The sequence below is a fragment of the Syngnathus floridae genome, chromosome 8 (genome assembly GCF_059516105.1).
Source record: "Syngnathus floridae isolate MCC-2025c chromosome 8, RoL_Sflo_1.0, whole genome shotgun sequence".
Taxonomy (NCBI): domain Eukaryota; kingdom Metazoa; phylum Chordata; class Actinopteri; order Syngnathiformes; family Syngnathidae; genus Syngnathus; species Syngnathus floridae.
The window spans coordinates 5,010,261-5,026,560 of NC_142420.1; the positions used below are offsets into that span (position 1 = coordinate 5,010,261).

The 16,300-nt window shown below is 40.5% G+C and overlaps 1 protein-coding gene across 2 annotated transcripts in view; it reads left to right on the top strand.

Annotated features, from left to right (window-relative positions):
* dgkh (diacylglycerol kinase, eta) overlaps positions 1–15,782 on the top strand; it is a 36,951-nt gene extending 21,169 nt beyond the window's left edge. For both annotated transcript variants that reach the window (XM_088382284.1, XM_088382283.1), the window contains 24 exons: positions 390–496; positions 635–760; positions 1,027–1,129; positions 2,326–2,488; positions 2,672–2,780; positions 3,587–3,808; positions 3,888–3,979; positions 4,327–4,426; positions 4,508–4,844; positions 5,217–5,348; positions 6,431–6,565; positions 6,797–6,914; positions 6,984–7,094; positions 7,274–7,370; positions 7,451–7,558; positions 8,366–8,479; positions 8,635–8,769; positions 8,844–9,004; positions 9,095–9,200; positions 9,371–9,463; positions 9,614–9,733; positions 9,859–9,964; positions 11,124–11,254; positions 12,847–15,782. In XM_088382284.1, the coding sequence (XP_088238410.1) occupies positions 390–496; positions 635–760; positions 1,027–1,129; positions 2,326–2,488; positions 2,672–2,780; positions 3,587–3,808; positions 3,888–3,979; positions 4,327–4,426; positions 4,508–4,844; positions 5,217–5,348; positions 6,431–6,565; positions 6,797–6,914; positions 6,984–7,094; positions 7,274–7,370; positions 7,451–7,558; positions 8,366–8,479; positions 8,635–8,769; positions 8,844–9,004; positions 9,095–9,200; positions 9,371–9,463; positions 9,614–9,733; positions 9,859–9,964; positions 11,124–11,254; positions 12,847–12,933 (3,113 nt within the window). In that variant the 3' untranslated portion in view covers positions 12,934–15,782. The remainder of the gene's footprint in view (positions 1–389; positions 497–634; positions 761–1,026; positions 1,130–2,325; positions 2,489–2,671; positions 2,781–3,586; positions 3,809–3,887; positions 3,980–4,326; positions 4,427–4,507; positions 4,845–5,216; positions 5,349–6,430; positions 6,566–6,796; positions 6,915–6,983; positions 7,095–7,273; positions 7,371–7,450; positions 7,559–8,365; positions 8,480–8,634; positions 8,770–8,843; positions 9,005–9,094; positions 9,201–9,370; positions 9,464–9,613; positions 9,734–9,858; positions 9,965–11,123; positions 11,255–12,846) is intronic.
* The last annotated feature ends 518 nt before the right edge of the window (positions 15,783–16,300 follow it).

Genomic DNA, 16,300 nt, shown 5'->3' on the forward strand with positions numbered 1-16,300 from the left:
TGACATACAAAGAGAAAAATATTGATAGCAAGCCTGCCGAATTTGAACGATTTAAAAAAAATTGCCAAGTAAAAAAAGAAGGTTATGGAAATTATAGCTCACCCTCTAAAAATGTATTTTGCCATTTGCTGTTGACATCACATTTGCTCAGGGCTCCGCTTGCGAAGGTCACATACGCTAAAATGTACACCGCTGAAAACTACATCCACAATAATAAATATAATCTTAAATCTCTCTCATGTTTTGGATGCTTTTAGATTCTGTGTGTGTACCTAATGACGTGGCCTATTATTGCATTAAAAATTTCGGAGCAGATGCAAAAGAATGTACAACCCTGACTTGATATGTGTTTCACGTTGCGATGATAGTACTTTTTGGGGTCATTTCAGTGTGTAAATTCAAGGCCCATAAACGCTGCGCAGTTAGAGCCACTAACAACTGCAAATGGACCACGCTGGCCTCCATTGGCAAGGACATTATTGAAGATGAGGACGGGGTAAGTGTGGATGTGTGAAATCCACTGATCAGTCATTATAAAACAAAAATAACATTACAGTATAGTAAGTTATTTGAAAATGCTGACCACATGATAATATTCAGCAGTGGTAGTAAAATTTGGATGTGTGACCAACAGATTGCGATGCCTCACCAATGGCTGGAGGGCAACCTGCCCGTCAGTGCCAAGTGTGCCGTGTGCGACAAGACATGCGGCAGTGTGTTGAGACTGCAGGACTGGCGCTGCCTCTGGTGCAAAGCCATGGTAAGACATCTGTCACACGGGAAAAAAAAACATGAAAAAAATCATGAATAAATGAAGTGGCAGATACGGGGTTGGGTCGCAAGGGCGGCAGCTTAAGCAGGGAATCCCGAGATTTCTTTCTCCCCAGCCACTTCATCTAGATCCTCCAGAGACGTGTCCTCCCAGACCGAGCTTATGCCGCACATGATATATCCGAACAAGCGCAGTCCTCCATATTTTTTAAAATCAATATTCTGCTTTTAAAACATATCCGTGTGTGATTCCAGGTTCACACGGCCTGCATGGACCTTTACCCTCGCAAGTGTCCCCTAGGTCAATGCAAAGTCTCCATCATCCCTCCAACTGCCCTCAACAGTATCGACTCAGATGGTAGGCAACGCACGCATGCACAACTTTAACACATCCTTCTCATGTTTCTTTCTTTTTTTTTTTTTTTTGGTGTCACAAATACAGTACACTCAACAGTAAATACGGTTGCACGCATCCAAAACATTTTAATACAAAAAAAATAATAAAATCAGGAATACAAATTCTAAGCCGACTGATGTATTCAACATCATGCTGTTGAATGAACTAATGTTAAGCAGCACAAATAAATTGAGCCAATATGGTTATTTGTTGATAAGTTTAAGAAAAAGAGCTAACTAATAACCCATTACCGGTATGTTAAATGCTGTCCTTATTGCTAATACAATAACACACAATAATACAATGTGGGTGTTGTCGGTCTGTCTAAACGTGTGTGTGTGTCTGTGTGTGTGAGCGTACATTAAGCAAAGCCCTTCTCAATGGGAATCACCACCTGATAGAGTGAGATTGAATTACAGTCTAACACACAGACAAAGACACACACACACAAGCCGAGCATCAGCTAATTGGTCGATAGCAACAGAGATAGGAATGATGGGATGAATGGAAGGAGGGTAAAAGGGGATACAAGTGGGTGAGTCACTTTGAATCCCTTCTCGCTCTCTCTCTCACTTCACATTCTCACGTGCCAGGGCCCCCGTGTGCCCCGATGCAGGGGGGATTGCTCGTAATTGGCTGGCGGGGGAAACGGGCAGCACGTGCTGGAGCATCGTGACTTCCCCTTCCCTCCCTCGTTCCCTCTGCTCTCAGCCCCACCTCCATCCATCCATCCTTGAGTGAAGTGATGCCAAAGCACCAGCAGTGGAGTGCTTATTGTGGAAGTCTAAATATTAGGGATGTGATGTTTCGGGATGCTCTGCACGGGACAATGCGCATTTAGGGATGGTTTGATTTTACCATTCACGTTGCATTGCGGTTGTGTGTGTGTGTGTGTGTGTGTGTGCACATGTACTGTCCAAGTATACTTTATATTTGATGCTTTTACAATTCCAAGATTTTATTGAAGTGTATACACATTGATTGTATTATACATTTACACATCATGATACTAAAATTAAATATAAACATACTGTCTTTATAAAAGTTATATTTTTCAACATCACTGTTTCTTTTTTTGCTATTTTTCAAGAGTTTAAATAAGAATAGTAAAATGAAGTGGTTTTTTTTTTTCATCTATTCTACATATTTTTTACCAGGCTTTTGGAAGGCCACCTGTCCGCCGTCCTGCGCTAGTCCCCTCTTGGTCTTTGTGAACTCCAAAAGTGGTGACAACCAAGGAGTCAAGTTTCTGCGGCGCTTTAAGCAGCTGCTCAATCCAGCACAAGTCTTTGACCTGGTCAATGGCGGCCCGCACCTTGGGTGAGTATGACAAAGACGCTTTCATTAAGTTTACACCGGCACATGATAGAATCCAATAATAAAAGTGTCTATCAAAACTAAGGTTTACTATTTGTCAAAAGGCATTAAATATAACAATAAATATTTATCAAATAAAAAAAAGAATCCTATTTCTAATAATATGGTCATACTCTGTTTTGTCAGCCTTCGCCTGTTTCAGAAGTTTGACAACTTCCGAATACTAGTATGCGGCGGTGACGGCAGCGTTGGTTGGGTGCTGTCTGAGATTGACAAGCTCAACCTACACAAGCAGGTAATGAAATAATTGTCATCGTAAGATTGATTGATTTTCCCAGTAGGGAGTATAAAAGGTGTAATTAACTGCTGAATACTGTTGCTAAACAAAACAGCAGCACCTAAAGAGCCACGTCAGCAGTCTCTCAGATGACGTGGCTTATTTATGCCTCACTCCAAAATATTTGTAGTTTTCTTTAAACTCCACTTTTTAAACTCCACTTTCATTTGACCTAACTTCAATTTTGTTGAACACGAAAGAAGTGTTTGTGCAAATAAAAGCCCCTAAGTAAGGACGCTCTCTGATGGATGTCTTTGGATCCTTCAAAAATGTCATTTTCCAAAATGGAGATGCTATTAATCCATTTTAGCCAACCAGAAAACTCCCAATTATTTCTATTTCGCCATATAAAAAAATCTGCCTTGCTTTCACTTGCCTTTAGTTATAGCCTCAAGAGTTCAATGAAGCCCACATATTGGCCATCCTCAGCTCTTGTTATCCACTCAAAATTTTAATAATTTTGCGCTGAAGCCATGTCTAATATAAAATAATTGCTTTGGCACTATCATGTCGCATCTCGACGCCAAATAACTATGTTGAAATGAGGGAGAAGCTTCATTTAGTCACACAATTGCCTAATCCAATATAAAAAAGTGCTTTGTTGCCAACTTACTTCAATTATAAAAATGTTGGGCTGCTCTCTGATTTTTGTGGCAGCCATGAGACAGTTTTATTACACAGTTAAAGCTCTGAATAAATAAACGCAAAGTTGCACAAAATTGTACTGTGATTCGTCAACTCATCACTGTTGCGATGCCTTCCAGTGCCAGCTCGGAGTTCTGCCGCTGGGCACGGGCAACGACCTGGCGCGTGTCTTGGGTTGGGGCCCGTCATGCGATGACGACACGCAGTTACCGCAGACCCTGGAGAAGTTAGAGCGTGCCAGCACCAAAATGCTGGACCGCTGGAGCATCATGACCTACGAGATCAAGATACCTCCCAAGCACAGCTGCCCCACCACGCCCGAGGGTGCGGACGGCTGCCAGGTAGTGTACGATGCGGCTTTACTAAAAAAAATGTACGCAAATGGAAGACAATACATATGATCATGTACGTGTACTCCAGTTTCACATTTCAGCTTACGAAGATTCCGTGGCAGCTCATCTCACCAAGATCCTCAACTCGGAGCAGCACTCTGTGGTCATCTCCTCTGCCAAGTAAGTGATTTACTGAGACGTCCAGGTCGGCGCCAGCGACCATTAGGTCGTGATGAGCATGGTGCAACTGGAGCTCTTTATTATTATGTAATTTGTAGTGCAGTCGTTGTGCAAACCAAAACAAATATTCTTTTGGTTTACCTTTGAACATATTTTTTTAGTATTCTTTTTAAGAGGGATAGGTTTAAGGCAACTAATCAAATTTGGCAACCTAAAGTTGTAAATAACCTCCCACATTTTCTTTGTTCAATATTTAAAGAGTCCATACTGTCTGAATAATTTATTTCACTTTGTATGCCAGTGTATCTTAATTTTCAGCTTTTTTCATGCAGAGGTTTCTTTTTCAGGATCTTGTGTGAAACAGTGAAAGATTTTGTCACCAAAGTAGGGAAAGCCTACGAAAAAAGCACAGAAAACGCGGAGGAGTGTGACTCCATGTCTCTCAAGGTGCGTCAAGAAAAAAATTCATAACATTAGGTACACCTACATCAGTTACATTCACTTTGCTCGTATGCCGCTTTCTTCTAGTGTGCCGTCCTGAACGAGAAACTGGACTCCCTCCTCCAAACGCTCAACAGTGAGTGTCAAGCCCTGCCTCCACTGCCTCACGCTACTCCTCCTATCGTGGAGGAAGAACGGGAAGAGGAGGAAGTGGCGGAAAGCGATGAGAAGAAACCGGAAGAGGAGACGGCCAGCGAGGACAGCCTGACGGCGCTGAAGGAGAAGCTGGAAGAGGAGGAAACGGAGAAAGGTGGAAACGGTGGCGCTTTCCCGCAGGCGCTCTTCAAAAGTCGGGAGCAGCTGATGTTGAGGGCCAACAGTCTAAAGAAAGCCTTGCGGCAGATCATAGAACAGGCCGAGAGAGGTAACGTTTAAATATTTTTAACTATCATACACAAGTTGAGTTCACCTAAAATGTAACTGAAATAAAGTAATAGGCAGGTAATTGCGCGAGAAGACAGAGGTGTGATCGATACTGCCATCTAGTGGTGTTTTATTGGCACTATTGTTGGAATAGGCATCACTGGATAGCAGAGGTGTGTGATAGACTCCATATCATCTGAGAGCAAAACAAATTGTGTGCCTGCTATATTTCAGTGAGCGGCCAGACCCAATTCCTTAAATTTAACATCAGATTCTATGGTTATCATCACACTTTTACTTACTGTATTTGAAAATAGCATATTAATGTTACTTTTTTGTAGTAATATCAACAAAAAATATTTTGTATCTTCAGTGGTGGATGAGCAGAATGCCAACATGGACGAATCCGAGCCAACTTCCCCGCTGGAATTCCGTAAGGACAGTGAGGAGGAGAACCGTGACAGCGAGAAGGATGAGGACACCAAGGAGCTGGAAGCCCTAGCACGTAAGATTTTTTATTGTTTTTTTTAACACCTCACCGTAAAAAACATCTCTCTTTTTTTAAGACATATGCAAGATGTTCGTCACAATAACACCATAAAACATTGTGTGAGGTTCAGTAGGAAATACCAGCATTTAGCATTTCCCTCTCGTGGATGTAATGAGTTCCCATCATCTCCAAAGCTGACGCAGGTTGCGTTTTCCTGTCGCACCTACTGTAACGTTTTAAACTTTAATGCCATCTGTATTCAGCACCATGAAAACACTTCTCAGCAACATTCTTTATGTTGCACTCACAATTCATGATGGAACAGACCTAAGAAGAACATTAAACATTAAGCGACACTTTCATCTATTATCAAGCAAGAGAATCATATATTAAGTAAGTTGTAAATATAAATAAGTGCATGCACGTTCACGCCGTTGTGTGGCCCAAAGGATGTGTTATTGTCTTTGGGGCAGAAGTTCTTCCTGTTTATCATACAGCTGCTTCCCTCCTTCCTTCCTTCCACTCATTTTGCAGCCAGTAGAATGCGAGAAAGGGAATCAGGCAAACCTTTGTCTCCTTTTTTTTTTTCCTCAAAGGGAAACGGTACATCTAAATAAAACTAATCGCTTCCAAACTGTCTTTATTATCTTTATAGGTAATGCTTTGAGTCACATAATAATATCCTTAACAGTCAGAAGTATTTATATAGAAATATTAAAAACAAACTATGTCTTTGTTGAACCGCTCAGAGCTGCAGGATACAACTCGCTTAGTGTAAACTAAGACATAACGGCGCCTTCTTGTATCATATTCCAATCATTGTTGCTAGTGTCAAAATGTAGAGTAGCCTAGACAGAGATGTGCAATAAAAATATTTTGTTATATGGTTAAGGTCACACATTTCCATATGTGCAATCATCAAAAAAAGAAACAGTCCCCTATGAAAGTCTCGTAAAATATTCTTGGATTTTTTGTGGGACTTTTGAGGCACATTTTAATCTATTTTTTTAAATGTAGGTGTCTAAGTGCTGGAGATCTAAAGAAAAGTGTGACCCTTATATGTATGTGCTTGTGTGCATTTGTGTGTGTGCCAATAGCGGTCAAGAGTGTGTGTTCTCCCACAGAGAGGAGGGTGAGTCGCAGTACACAGTCGTACAGTTCCTTCAGCATTACACCTTTCACCACCAGCAAGGAGAACCTACCCGTGCTCAACACACGCATTATCTGTCCTGGTATGCACACACACACACACACACACACACACACCACGCATGCGTATAAACTGTACCAGTTTAGATGGAAGCATTCACACTTATATAAGCAATGAACACAACTCTTGTATTTAAGTATTTAAAAAAAAAAAAACATTAGACATAACATAGGTAGATGCTAACATGCACGAACACCGACTAACAAACAAGTGCTAACAGATTTATTTATATTTTTCCTCGTTGTGTGTGTAGGGCTTAGGGCTGGCCTGGCCGCCTCAATTGCCGGAAGTTCCATCATTAGCAAGATGCTGCTGGCCAACATTGACCCCTTCGGTGCCACCCCCTTTATTGACCCTGACCTGGATTCACTGTAAGTACTCAATCTCATTCTCATACGTGTGTGAATAAATATGAGAAGTTCACTGTTTGCCTCCATCAGAGAGGGCTACATGGAGAAATGTGTGATGAACAATTACTTTGGCATCGGACTTGACGCTAAGATCTCCTTGGAGTTTAACAACAAGAGAGAGGAACATCCAGAAAAATGCAGGTGTGAGCAAATTCTACATATCTTTTTTAATATTGGACACACTTGTGACTCTCCAGCATGAAACTAATCAGAAGTTGCATGGCCGTGTTCTCAACTACAGTCCAAAAGCATTGATTAATTTTCAGATTTATGATTCAAACACTAGAATGTCATATTGTAAAAATAGTTTTATGTCACAGGAGTCGCACGAAGAACATGATGTGGTACGGCGTCTTGGGAACCAAGGAGCTTCTGCAGAGGACCTACAAGAACCTTGAGCAGAAGGTCCAGCTGGAGGTGAGACACAGAAGAACATTTAGTGCTATTGCTCCCGACATCTTTAAAACCTCTGCCTGAAATGAATTTATTTCCCCCAGTGTGACGGCCAATACATCCCTCTGCCCAGTCTTCAGGGCATCGCTGTGTTGAACATTCCCAGCTATGCCGGCGGGACCAACTTCTGGGGCGGCACCAAGGAGGATGACGTGAGTCCACTCCAAATAATGTTCCACTGAGGAGAAAATGGAAAATCTGTCAGCGAAGTTGTCAAAATCTGGCAGGACTCCCATGCTCTTGCATTAATGTGACCCTAATAGCATTGAAGAGAGTCACAGCATAGGCATGTTTGTCTTTTTAAAGCTCCTAGCATTTCAAGTCAAGTCAAATTTATTTATTTTAGAGTGTCTGTTTGCACACACATACACACAAACTCAGAAATACCCTTGAGTGAGCCCCCGTACATGTCAACCTTGGACCCACTCACACACAGATTCTATAACATTTGGAGTTATGTAACCGCTGTTGTGGAAAAAGTGGTGAGGAAATATTCAAATACAAAATTCACGTTTTATTTAGTACATCCTTTCATCCATTTTCCTTCGGCAAGAAGCGTGACTGTCCTTGACTAGTTGACATTCACACCTCTGGACAACCAAGAGTATTCAATTAACCTAACATGCATATAACATGCTTACTTTTAGTTGATGGAAGTAAAGGGAATGCATTTTTCCTGAGTATAAAAAGTATAATAAATTAAAAAATATGAATTAACATATTTTATATAACGTATTGTGTCATCTTTAAGGTGCTTAGATGCAGTGCAAATGCTATGTGTTATGGCGCTATCTAGTGGTCAGAGCTTCCCAGTACACAAACAGAAATATGACAAGAAATACAACTATGTAAATGTATATAATGTATATGCGCCTTTAGTTTTGATGGACAATGTCTAGTGAGAACACCAAGCCGTGCCTTCTGACTGTCAATGTTTGTTAATCCCTCATACCATGCAGATCTTCTGTGCTCCATCATTTGATGATAAAATCCTGGAGGTGGTGGCTGTGTTTGGAAGCATGCAGATGGCTGTTTCCAGGGTCATCAAGTTGCAACACCACCGCATAGCACAGGTGAGACTCCAAGTGTAAGAACTCACATTGATAGATGAACAAAGATATGTGCATGAATTAATCAAATGAAAGTTTCACACCACTCTTAGAAATCACTGATGTTACATATGTGGTTCAAAAGTGAATGTCTGTATGAAGTACTCTTTTCAAATCAGTGCCGAACAGTGAAGATCACCATCTTGGGTGACGAGGGCGTTCCCATCCAAGTTGATGGTGAGGCGTGGATCCAGCCACCAGGGGTCATCAAAATCCAGCACAAGAACAGAGCGCAGATGCTCACCAGAGACCGGGTGAGGAAACTCAGAAGGGTTGATATGGCTGTCGAAGTTTGTCTTCTAACGGCGTCCTCTCTTCACCTATGTAGGCCTTCGAGAATACGCTGAAGTCGTGGGAGGACAAGCTGAAGTATGACAAGCCGCCTCTGCGGCCTCACCTCTACCCGCAGCAGTCTGTCGACCTCGCCTCGGAAGAAGAGGCCGCCATCTTGCAGCTGTGCGCCCGGGCCGCAGAAGAGCTCATCACGCGGTAGTTATACACGATATAATACAGTACAGCTCAGATCAAAAGTTTGCCTTTTTTTTTTAACTTTCAGTCATATTCCTCGTTTTATTACAGAATATGTGAGGCTGCAAAAACCAACGAGCTCTTGGAGCAGGAGTTGGCACACGCCGTGAACGCAGCATCACACGCCATCAACAAAACACATCCTAAATTCCCAGAGGTAAAAACTGGCCTTTAAGAAAATGTAAATATTAAATTTATAGGTTTTTTTTTGTAAATTTCAATTTCTGCAAATTCTGTTGTAAATTTCACACACTGTGACAAATGACAAATGTGTAAATTTCACACACTGTGACAAATGACAAATGTGTGGTGGTATGCACATTACAGAGTCTGTCCAGGAACACAGCAATAGAGGTGGCCAGCACCGTCAAGGCTTTGTACAACGAGACTGAATCACTTCTCGTGGGTCGTGTCTCTCTGGTGTGTAAACAAGGCTTATTTATTATTATTTTTATTTTTATTTTTTTATTATTATTATTACGTAAGGCTTATTGGTTGACATCTAATATAGATATTTATATATACATATTTTTTTATATTTAAATATTTTTATACATCTACATCTGGTAGCAACTGGACCCACCAGAAGAGGAACAGCTTTCTGGTGCCCTACAGAGTGTGGAGTTGGAGCTGGGAAAATTAGAAGAGATCTCGTGGCTCTACCACATTCTGCAGCCCAATGATGAAGAGGTGAGCATCACACACAATCCTGATAACAAAATGTAGCACAGCATGAAAACAGTAGATGGCTCCGTGTTGTGGGAGAGCAGAGGAGCTCAACGAAAGGCTATAGGTTGACTGTGCTTGTGTACCAGGACCACTCTCTGGGTTATGGCAAGAGGAACAGTCGCGGTGGCGTCTTTCGCATAGTGCCCAAATTCAAGAAGGAGAAGGCGGCCAAAAAGACCAGCCCGCAGTCAGGTAAGGCGGCACTCAAAGAAGGCTCGGAGATATATAATCCCCATTAAGTTGTACCTCGGTGATAAACAGGGAGGGTGGAGACCAGGTTTGAACCCCAGACCTGACATGTCATTAAAATTCTGTCAAGAGTCCACATTAAAGCCCTTCATGAGGCCAGGTAATCTTTTTTTGGGGTTTACAGGTACATCGGGTGAGCTAATGAATTATAACGCTCACTGACATCTTCCCTGGATTCTGTGTAAACGACAAAAGCTGATAAATGTTCCGTCACAGCTCCTTGTTCTACACGATCCGTGTAGAAGCCAATTTTGCTCTTTGTTTACATCCAAACTCAAAGGTGATACCTTGCTCCTACTCCGAGTGTAATGTCATCAGCAGAAGTATAAAGTCGCAGACGAGGAAGAAGCTGAAAGACAGCTCAGATTAGCTTTTGCCACTTGTATTGATGAATTGTTTCGGCTGTATTTCCACCTCTACTTTTTCCTCCTCTGTGTTGAGCCTCTGCATGTTTGCCCACGGGCCCCACTTGGAAGCCCCTCTTTCCTCCCAGCAGCCGCTACTCTTGCTCTGTCATTTTGAATGCTTGTTCCCTTGCTCTGTTCATATGATTCCTTTTTTCCCTTCAGTGATACACCACAGTGTGTGTGTTGTTTAAGTGTGTGAGATGAAATATTGTATTTCCTCATGTAGACGGTCCTTTATTAAAAAAAAAAAATCGACATGATAATTCAGTTGGAAATTACAAATGCGTCGCACTTAACTAATTTGCACGTTGGCGTAAAAATTTCTGCAAGGTTGTTGACATGCTAAGAGACATGCTGCTGTTTTGGTTAGCAATGTTGGACAAATGGGCTCAACCGTTAACTCTTTATTGTCGGCATGAATAATATAAGCTCGGAATGATGCTTATGACGAGATTTCAATGGTGAAGTTCAAGGTATCTGTTTGTGGAAGGCGTTTATTTCTTTTGAAATATTGCGTCATCAAGTAGGAGCCACTGCTTGAGGAAATACATGTTTGTGTGTGTGTGGGGGGGGGTGAGGGACATTTGTGCAGTTTTTTTGCATATTTGGGAGGCACTCTGAGCCTCTCTTTGCTCTGGTTTGTGCTTGTGTGTATGTGTGGGTGTGCATGCATGTGTGTGTGTATGTGTGCGTAGTGGAGAGATGGGGCACAGACGAAGTGGGTGTGTGGCTGGAGCAGCTGAGTCTGGGAGAGTACCGGGATACCTTCATCCGACACGACATCCGAGGCTCGGAGCTGCTGCACTTGGAGAGGAGGGACCTGAAGGTACACACACACAAACACGTGCACACACACACATCCTCAGCCTGTTCTGTCCTCTGACCAACACTCCTCTGTACTCCTGTTGTGTTTCTTTAATGGCTCCCCTGTCCCGCTGCATTGCATTGCTCTGCCTGGCTTTTCTCTGTTTTACTGTCGCTTGGTGGAAAAGACATTTCAAGTTTTACGAGAGGGGAAAAAAAAGGACTGGACTAAGAGCAAGTACAGGATTCAGTCAGGAGTTAAGACTTTTTTTTTTAACTGTCCCCCATTATTCACTGAAACTCACCTATTTGCTGTTGTACTCAGGCTAGAGGAACTACAGTAGTACTTTGCTGACATCTCAAGGAATTGTAAACCTATTTTAGGGGTGTGGCCGTTCCTCATAGATTTAGTCTACCTAAACTTGTTTGCTCCTCTGCAGGGTGTCGGTTGAATGCTGAATGGTGTTGCTTTGTACAATGTAACTGTGAAAGTCAAATTCAGAATTCAACAAATATTTTCAGGATTTTTTTTTTTTTTTTTTTTTATATCAGTATCATGCTAATGTTTGGGGAATAGATTGTTGCAGACCAAAAAAAAAAAAGCTGAATTTTGGGTAATCTTTATAAAATGTTGCATTGTTTTCTATTGTTTTTAAATTGGAATTCAAACACAATTATCAACAAACAAATTTTTAAGTGAATTCTAATCGATGCCTATGCGAAATCTAACGCCACAAGAAAGGCTCAGTATTGTAAAAAAACTGAACATTGATTCATCTGCAGTAATTAATGAATTGTTGAATAAACAGAAGCATCTTCTGTACCTGGCCATGAAAGAGAACCAGAGAAACCCACGCAAATAAGGGGAAATGATGCAAACGCCACACAGGAAAACCAAAGCCAAAATTAGAACCGAGTGCCGTGATTGTGAAGCAGGCATACTAACCACTATAGCTCTGTGACGGTTCTGAGAACTAAATGCTCGGTAAATTTCTCATAGGGTACTCTTTCTGAGAACTCCAAAAATAAATCTTTAGGCTTAGTTTATTTGCGTACATCGCTTCACCCACAGAGTTAGCTGTGTTTCCTCTGCTGGCATCCAAATACTATAAAATCCTGTGCATAATACGTGCATAGAATTTAAAAAAAAAAAATCATAATCAAACGGCAATATTATACTCATGTACGTTGACCAGTGACTAAAGTAGTGGCTGTTAAATAAAAGAAGAAAAAAAAGGCCTTCGAAGACAAACACAAAAATAAGAACTAACAAACACATTTTAAAAAGTAATTTAAACAAAAATGAACTCTAATGAACTGTAATAATCAGGAGTGTCAGGAGTGAATGACACACGTCTGCCAGTAGGGGACGGTAATAAACACAAACAGTAAAATCTTTGATTCGCCAGTGGAATAATTGGCAGTTGCACGGTTTAAGAAAAGTCGTCAAATTTTGCTGTCATGCTCCATCCACACATAATGACTCAATGTTTTGCAGTTTAGCACCACCCACCTGTCGAAGTCATTTTTGTACAAGTTTAATCCAAATGTATTATTTTTTTTACAATTTAGTTCTTACAGCTGTCATTTTCTTTTCTTTTTTTGATCCTGCAGGATCTGGGGATATCGAAAGTGGGTCATATGAAGAGAATCCTCCAGGGAACTAAGGACCTGGCCAAGGCCTCCATGGTCGATCTTTAACCTGGAAGCAGAAGCTTCTCAAAAGGGGATGTTCCCCCTCACTTCACTGGGCAAGATGGCAATCGCATCCGTGAAGCACGTTGCCACGGTTGAGGAAGAGGAAGGAAGGGTGTGAAGAATTTCACAAAAAGCCATTTCCTTGACAATAACCATATGTCTCACACACAAACACACACACAGGTATGCAATTGAACAGATTTGTTGTTCGACTTGTGATAACAAATTTGTAGCAAAAGCGGGACTTCCATGAGTGGAGATGTCATTCTGGGTGATATTGTTTTAAAAAAAAAAGTTTTAGGAGCCCCGGTGCTTCTTTTAACAACGGCATGTTCCACGCTTGCTCGTTTAAGGTTTAATTGCATGATTTAGTGTTTTCAAGTTTTGTCGTAACACTTGAACAAATTAACTCTACAAGTCAGTATTAGCGGTGCCATTTGTGACTACTGAGTGAGGGATATTTTCGTTTATTTCGCTTGCATGACGATGATGTGTCAAAGTTCTGCGTTGAGTGCCATATCTTTTGACTATTTTTAGCTTCAACAGTGCTTTATAGGAGGATATCGTTTGGAGGTTTTAAAGCTATTAGGGACAAAAGTCCACATGGTTTGCCATGGAGGAAAATATGGGAAACCAAAGCGAATGTTACAGAAAAAGTCTGAACAGACATTTTTTTTTTTACCAGTAGGTTTCCTTGAACAATTTGCTCGTTACCGTATTTCCTCAAATAGACACCGTGCCCGAATTAATTGCTAATTCTGCTTGAATAAGATGAACCCGACAGAACAGACATGGCATCAGATTTAAGAATTTGTCAATCATGAGCAAAAAAAAAAAAACTTTATCAGATCGTAGACTGTGTTTGTAATTTCTCAAGCCGTATCTGAAGGTCTGCGCTGATGTGGGAATGGTCACAGCTGTCCTCTATCACGGCCAATCCAATCAGCTCCTCTCTTTTTCATTAAATGGGACGCGCTAGTCACGCTGTCGTAACTGCCTTAAAATGACAAAGCGCACATCTGTACCATGGCATGTCTGCGCCCCAAGGAATTTTTTTTTACATTACGTTTATTATTTAATATTTCCAAAATCACCCCTAGATGTGTGGTACTCTCTCCAATTAAGTAAAACGATTGCCTCCGGTCTCTATATGAGGAAATGCAGTATTTATTTTTTTATTCTAATGCAAGCGCAAATTCTTATGCTCTATGATTAACAGCTCACCTCAACTTTTTGAAAATTAGCACATTGTGAAACACTAATGCAAATACTTTTTTTTATTACAAAGACAGTTTATAAGTTATCCTGCAGAACACCGTGGGTAGGCATTTTCCTTTTTTTATTTTTAAACCAATGTTAGTTTCTTAGAACAGGTGGCATTACAGGGTCTATTATTTCTTTCTGTAGGTAAGATTGTAAATACAGTTTATCTCTAGCTCTACAGTAAAGTATACCGGTGTATGCAAGCCATGTTTCTTAAGTGTTGCCCTCCAGTAAGTGACTGACATGGCATGCGCGTGTCAACACGGTGATTTGCGTGACACTTGTCTCGTGCATGATGGTGATAATGCTGTCGTGATGGAACGGTGGTGCAATATTTTGACACGTTTTTAATGGCGCACAAACAGCTTCCTCCCCACACACATATTTCTTCCAGTGGTGCTTCCATGACGAGTTTGGATTTCGTTAGTCAATAAGAGTGGACAGGCTCAACACTTTAGATATTATGTAATTTGTGTCTTTAAGATATTGCTACAGTTGCCAAACGTCTTACTATGCTTTATTCATCCTATTATTTCTGATTTTCAGTTTCCGAATTATCCTCCAAAATGGGGCCAAATTGATTGCAATTGTCCAACAGCTTTGTTTGTTTGTTTTGTTTGTTTGCTTTCTTTCCTCATTCACTTATTTCACATTTTATTAAACATAGTGAGCCCCCCGTTTATTGGGGTGCGTATATTGTTTGTTCCAGATCTACCTGCAAAAAGGTGAAAGTCATTGATACAGAGAGACCATAAAAAGGGTCGCCATGTATTCTAATTGCGTTCAAATTGCTTTCTGGTTAAAACAGTACAAACACCATATATGGTGTTTTATTTTATTTTGACAGGATATTTCTTCCTGTTGACTCACAGAATAAGATTTTATTCAGCATAGGCCAAAGATAAAAACTTAACTACAAAATTATATGTGACTTTTTTTTATTTTCCATGTTGCATTGCTGTGGTTTAGTTGCCTTTAATTCTCAACATATGTATGCATTTAAAGTGTCTGCCGAGTTTTGGTCTCAATGCGAAGGCAAGCAAACGCTCACCATGTGGAAGCTGCCATCTTTCTATATTGTCTGTAAATAATGCTGCAAACTGCCTGGTTTTGTCCAAACCAATCATGCAAAAGGACCTGTCATAAGGCTAAAAAAATAGTGATGGGAGTTTCATTTGTTTACATTATGTTTACGGTTTTAATTTGTAAGTATAAATCATCTAAAAAGTATTTATTGCCTAAGGTATATGCGTGCATTGTGTTATCTCACATTTTGAATATAATGTTGTCTGTCACCCGTATTGCTATATTGAATGATTTGGGTAAAAAGTAGTTTATTAATAATAATAATGATAATAATAATACTTTTTATGACTACTAAGTGACTGTTTTTTGTGCCTTTTTATGGTTAGAAAATGCATGATTAGTTATATTTATTATATACGGATTTGAAGTCACTGAGATGTGTATTTTTGTACTCTGGATATAAATACATGGTTCAGCTATTTGTTGTACAATTTGCAAGGGTGCCTTACAAGAGGCCACCTATACAGTACATATCTCTCTTCCATTAAAAAAGACTAAATCAATACATTTGTTGGCGTTTGCAAGTTCTTTTGATGCCATTTATGTTCAATTCATACATTCACAGAAGGATTAAGGAATGAAAGATGATGGGATACTGTATTTGTTTGCAAATAATTCACAATCACACCTAAAAGCATGGGGCAACAACATTTTGCTACTTCTTAGATAATAATTAATGTGAAGGGCTACCGGTTTGATACACACTTCTAAAAAAGCACGCTTGCTCAAATAACCTTTATGCTATTATTAATAATTCTATTTATGTTAATGCACTGATCATGTTAATTATTTTCTCACAATTAGGAAACTGATACCTATAAATATGCAACATATTTCTGTAAATGCCAGTGTTCACATTTTCTACTAATCACTTCAACAACATTCCTAGGAAATCCCAATGGTCCATCACTGGTGAGGTATTTTTTTAACAGGCCCACCGGCTACTCATGAGGTCCTTGGGGGCTATCTGATGCCCATGGGCACCACATTGGTGTGACCCTTGGCTTAGAGCAAGGATCGG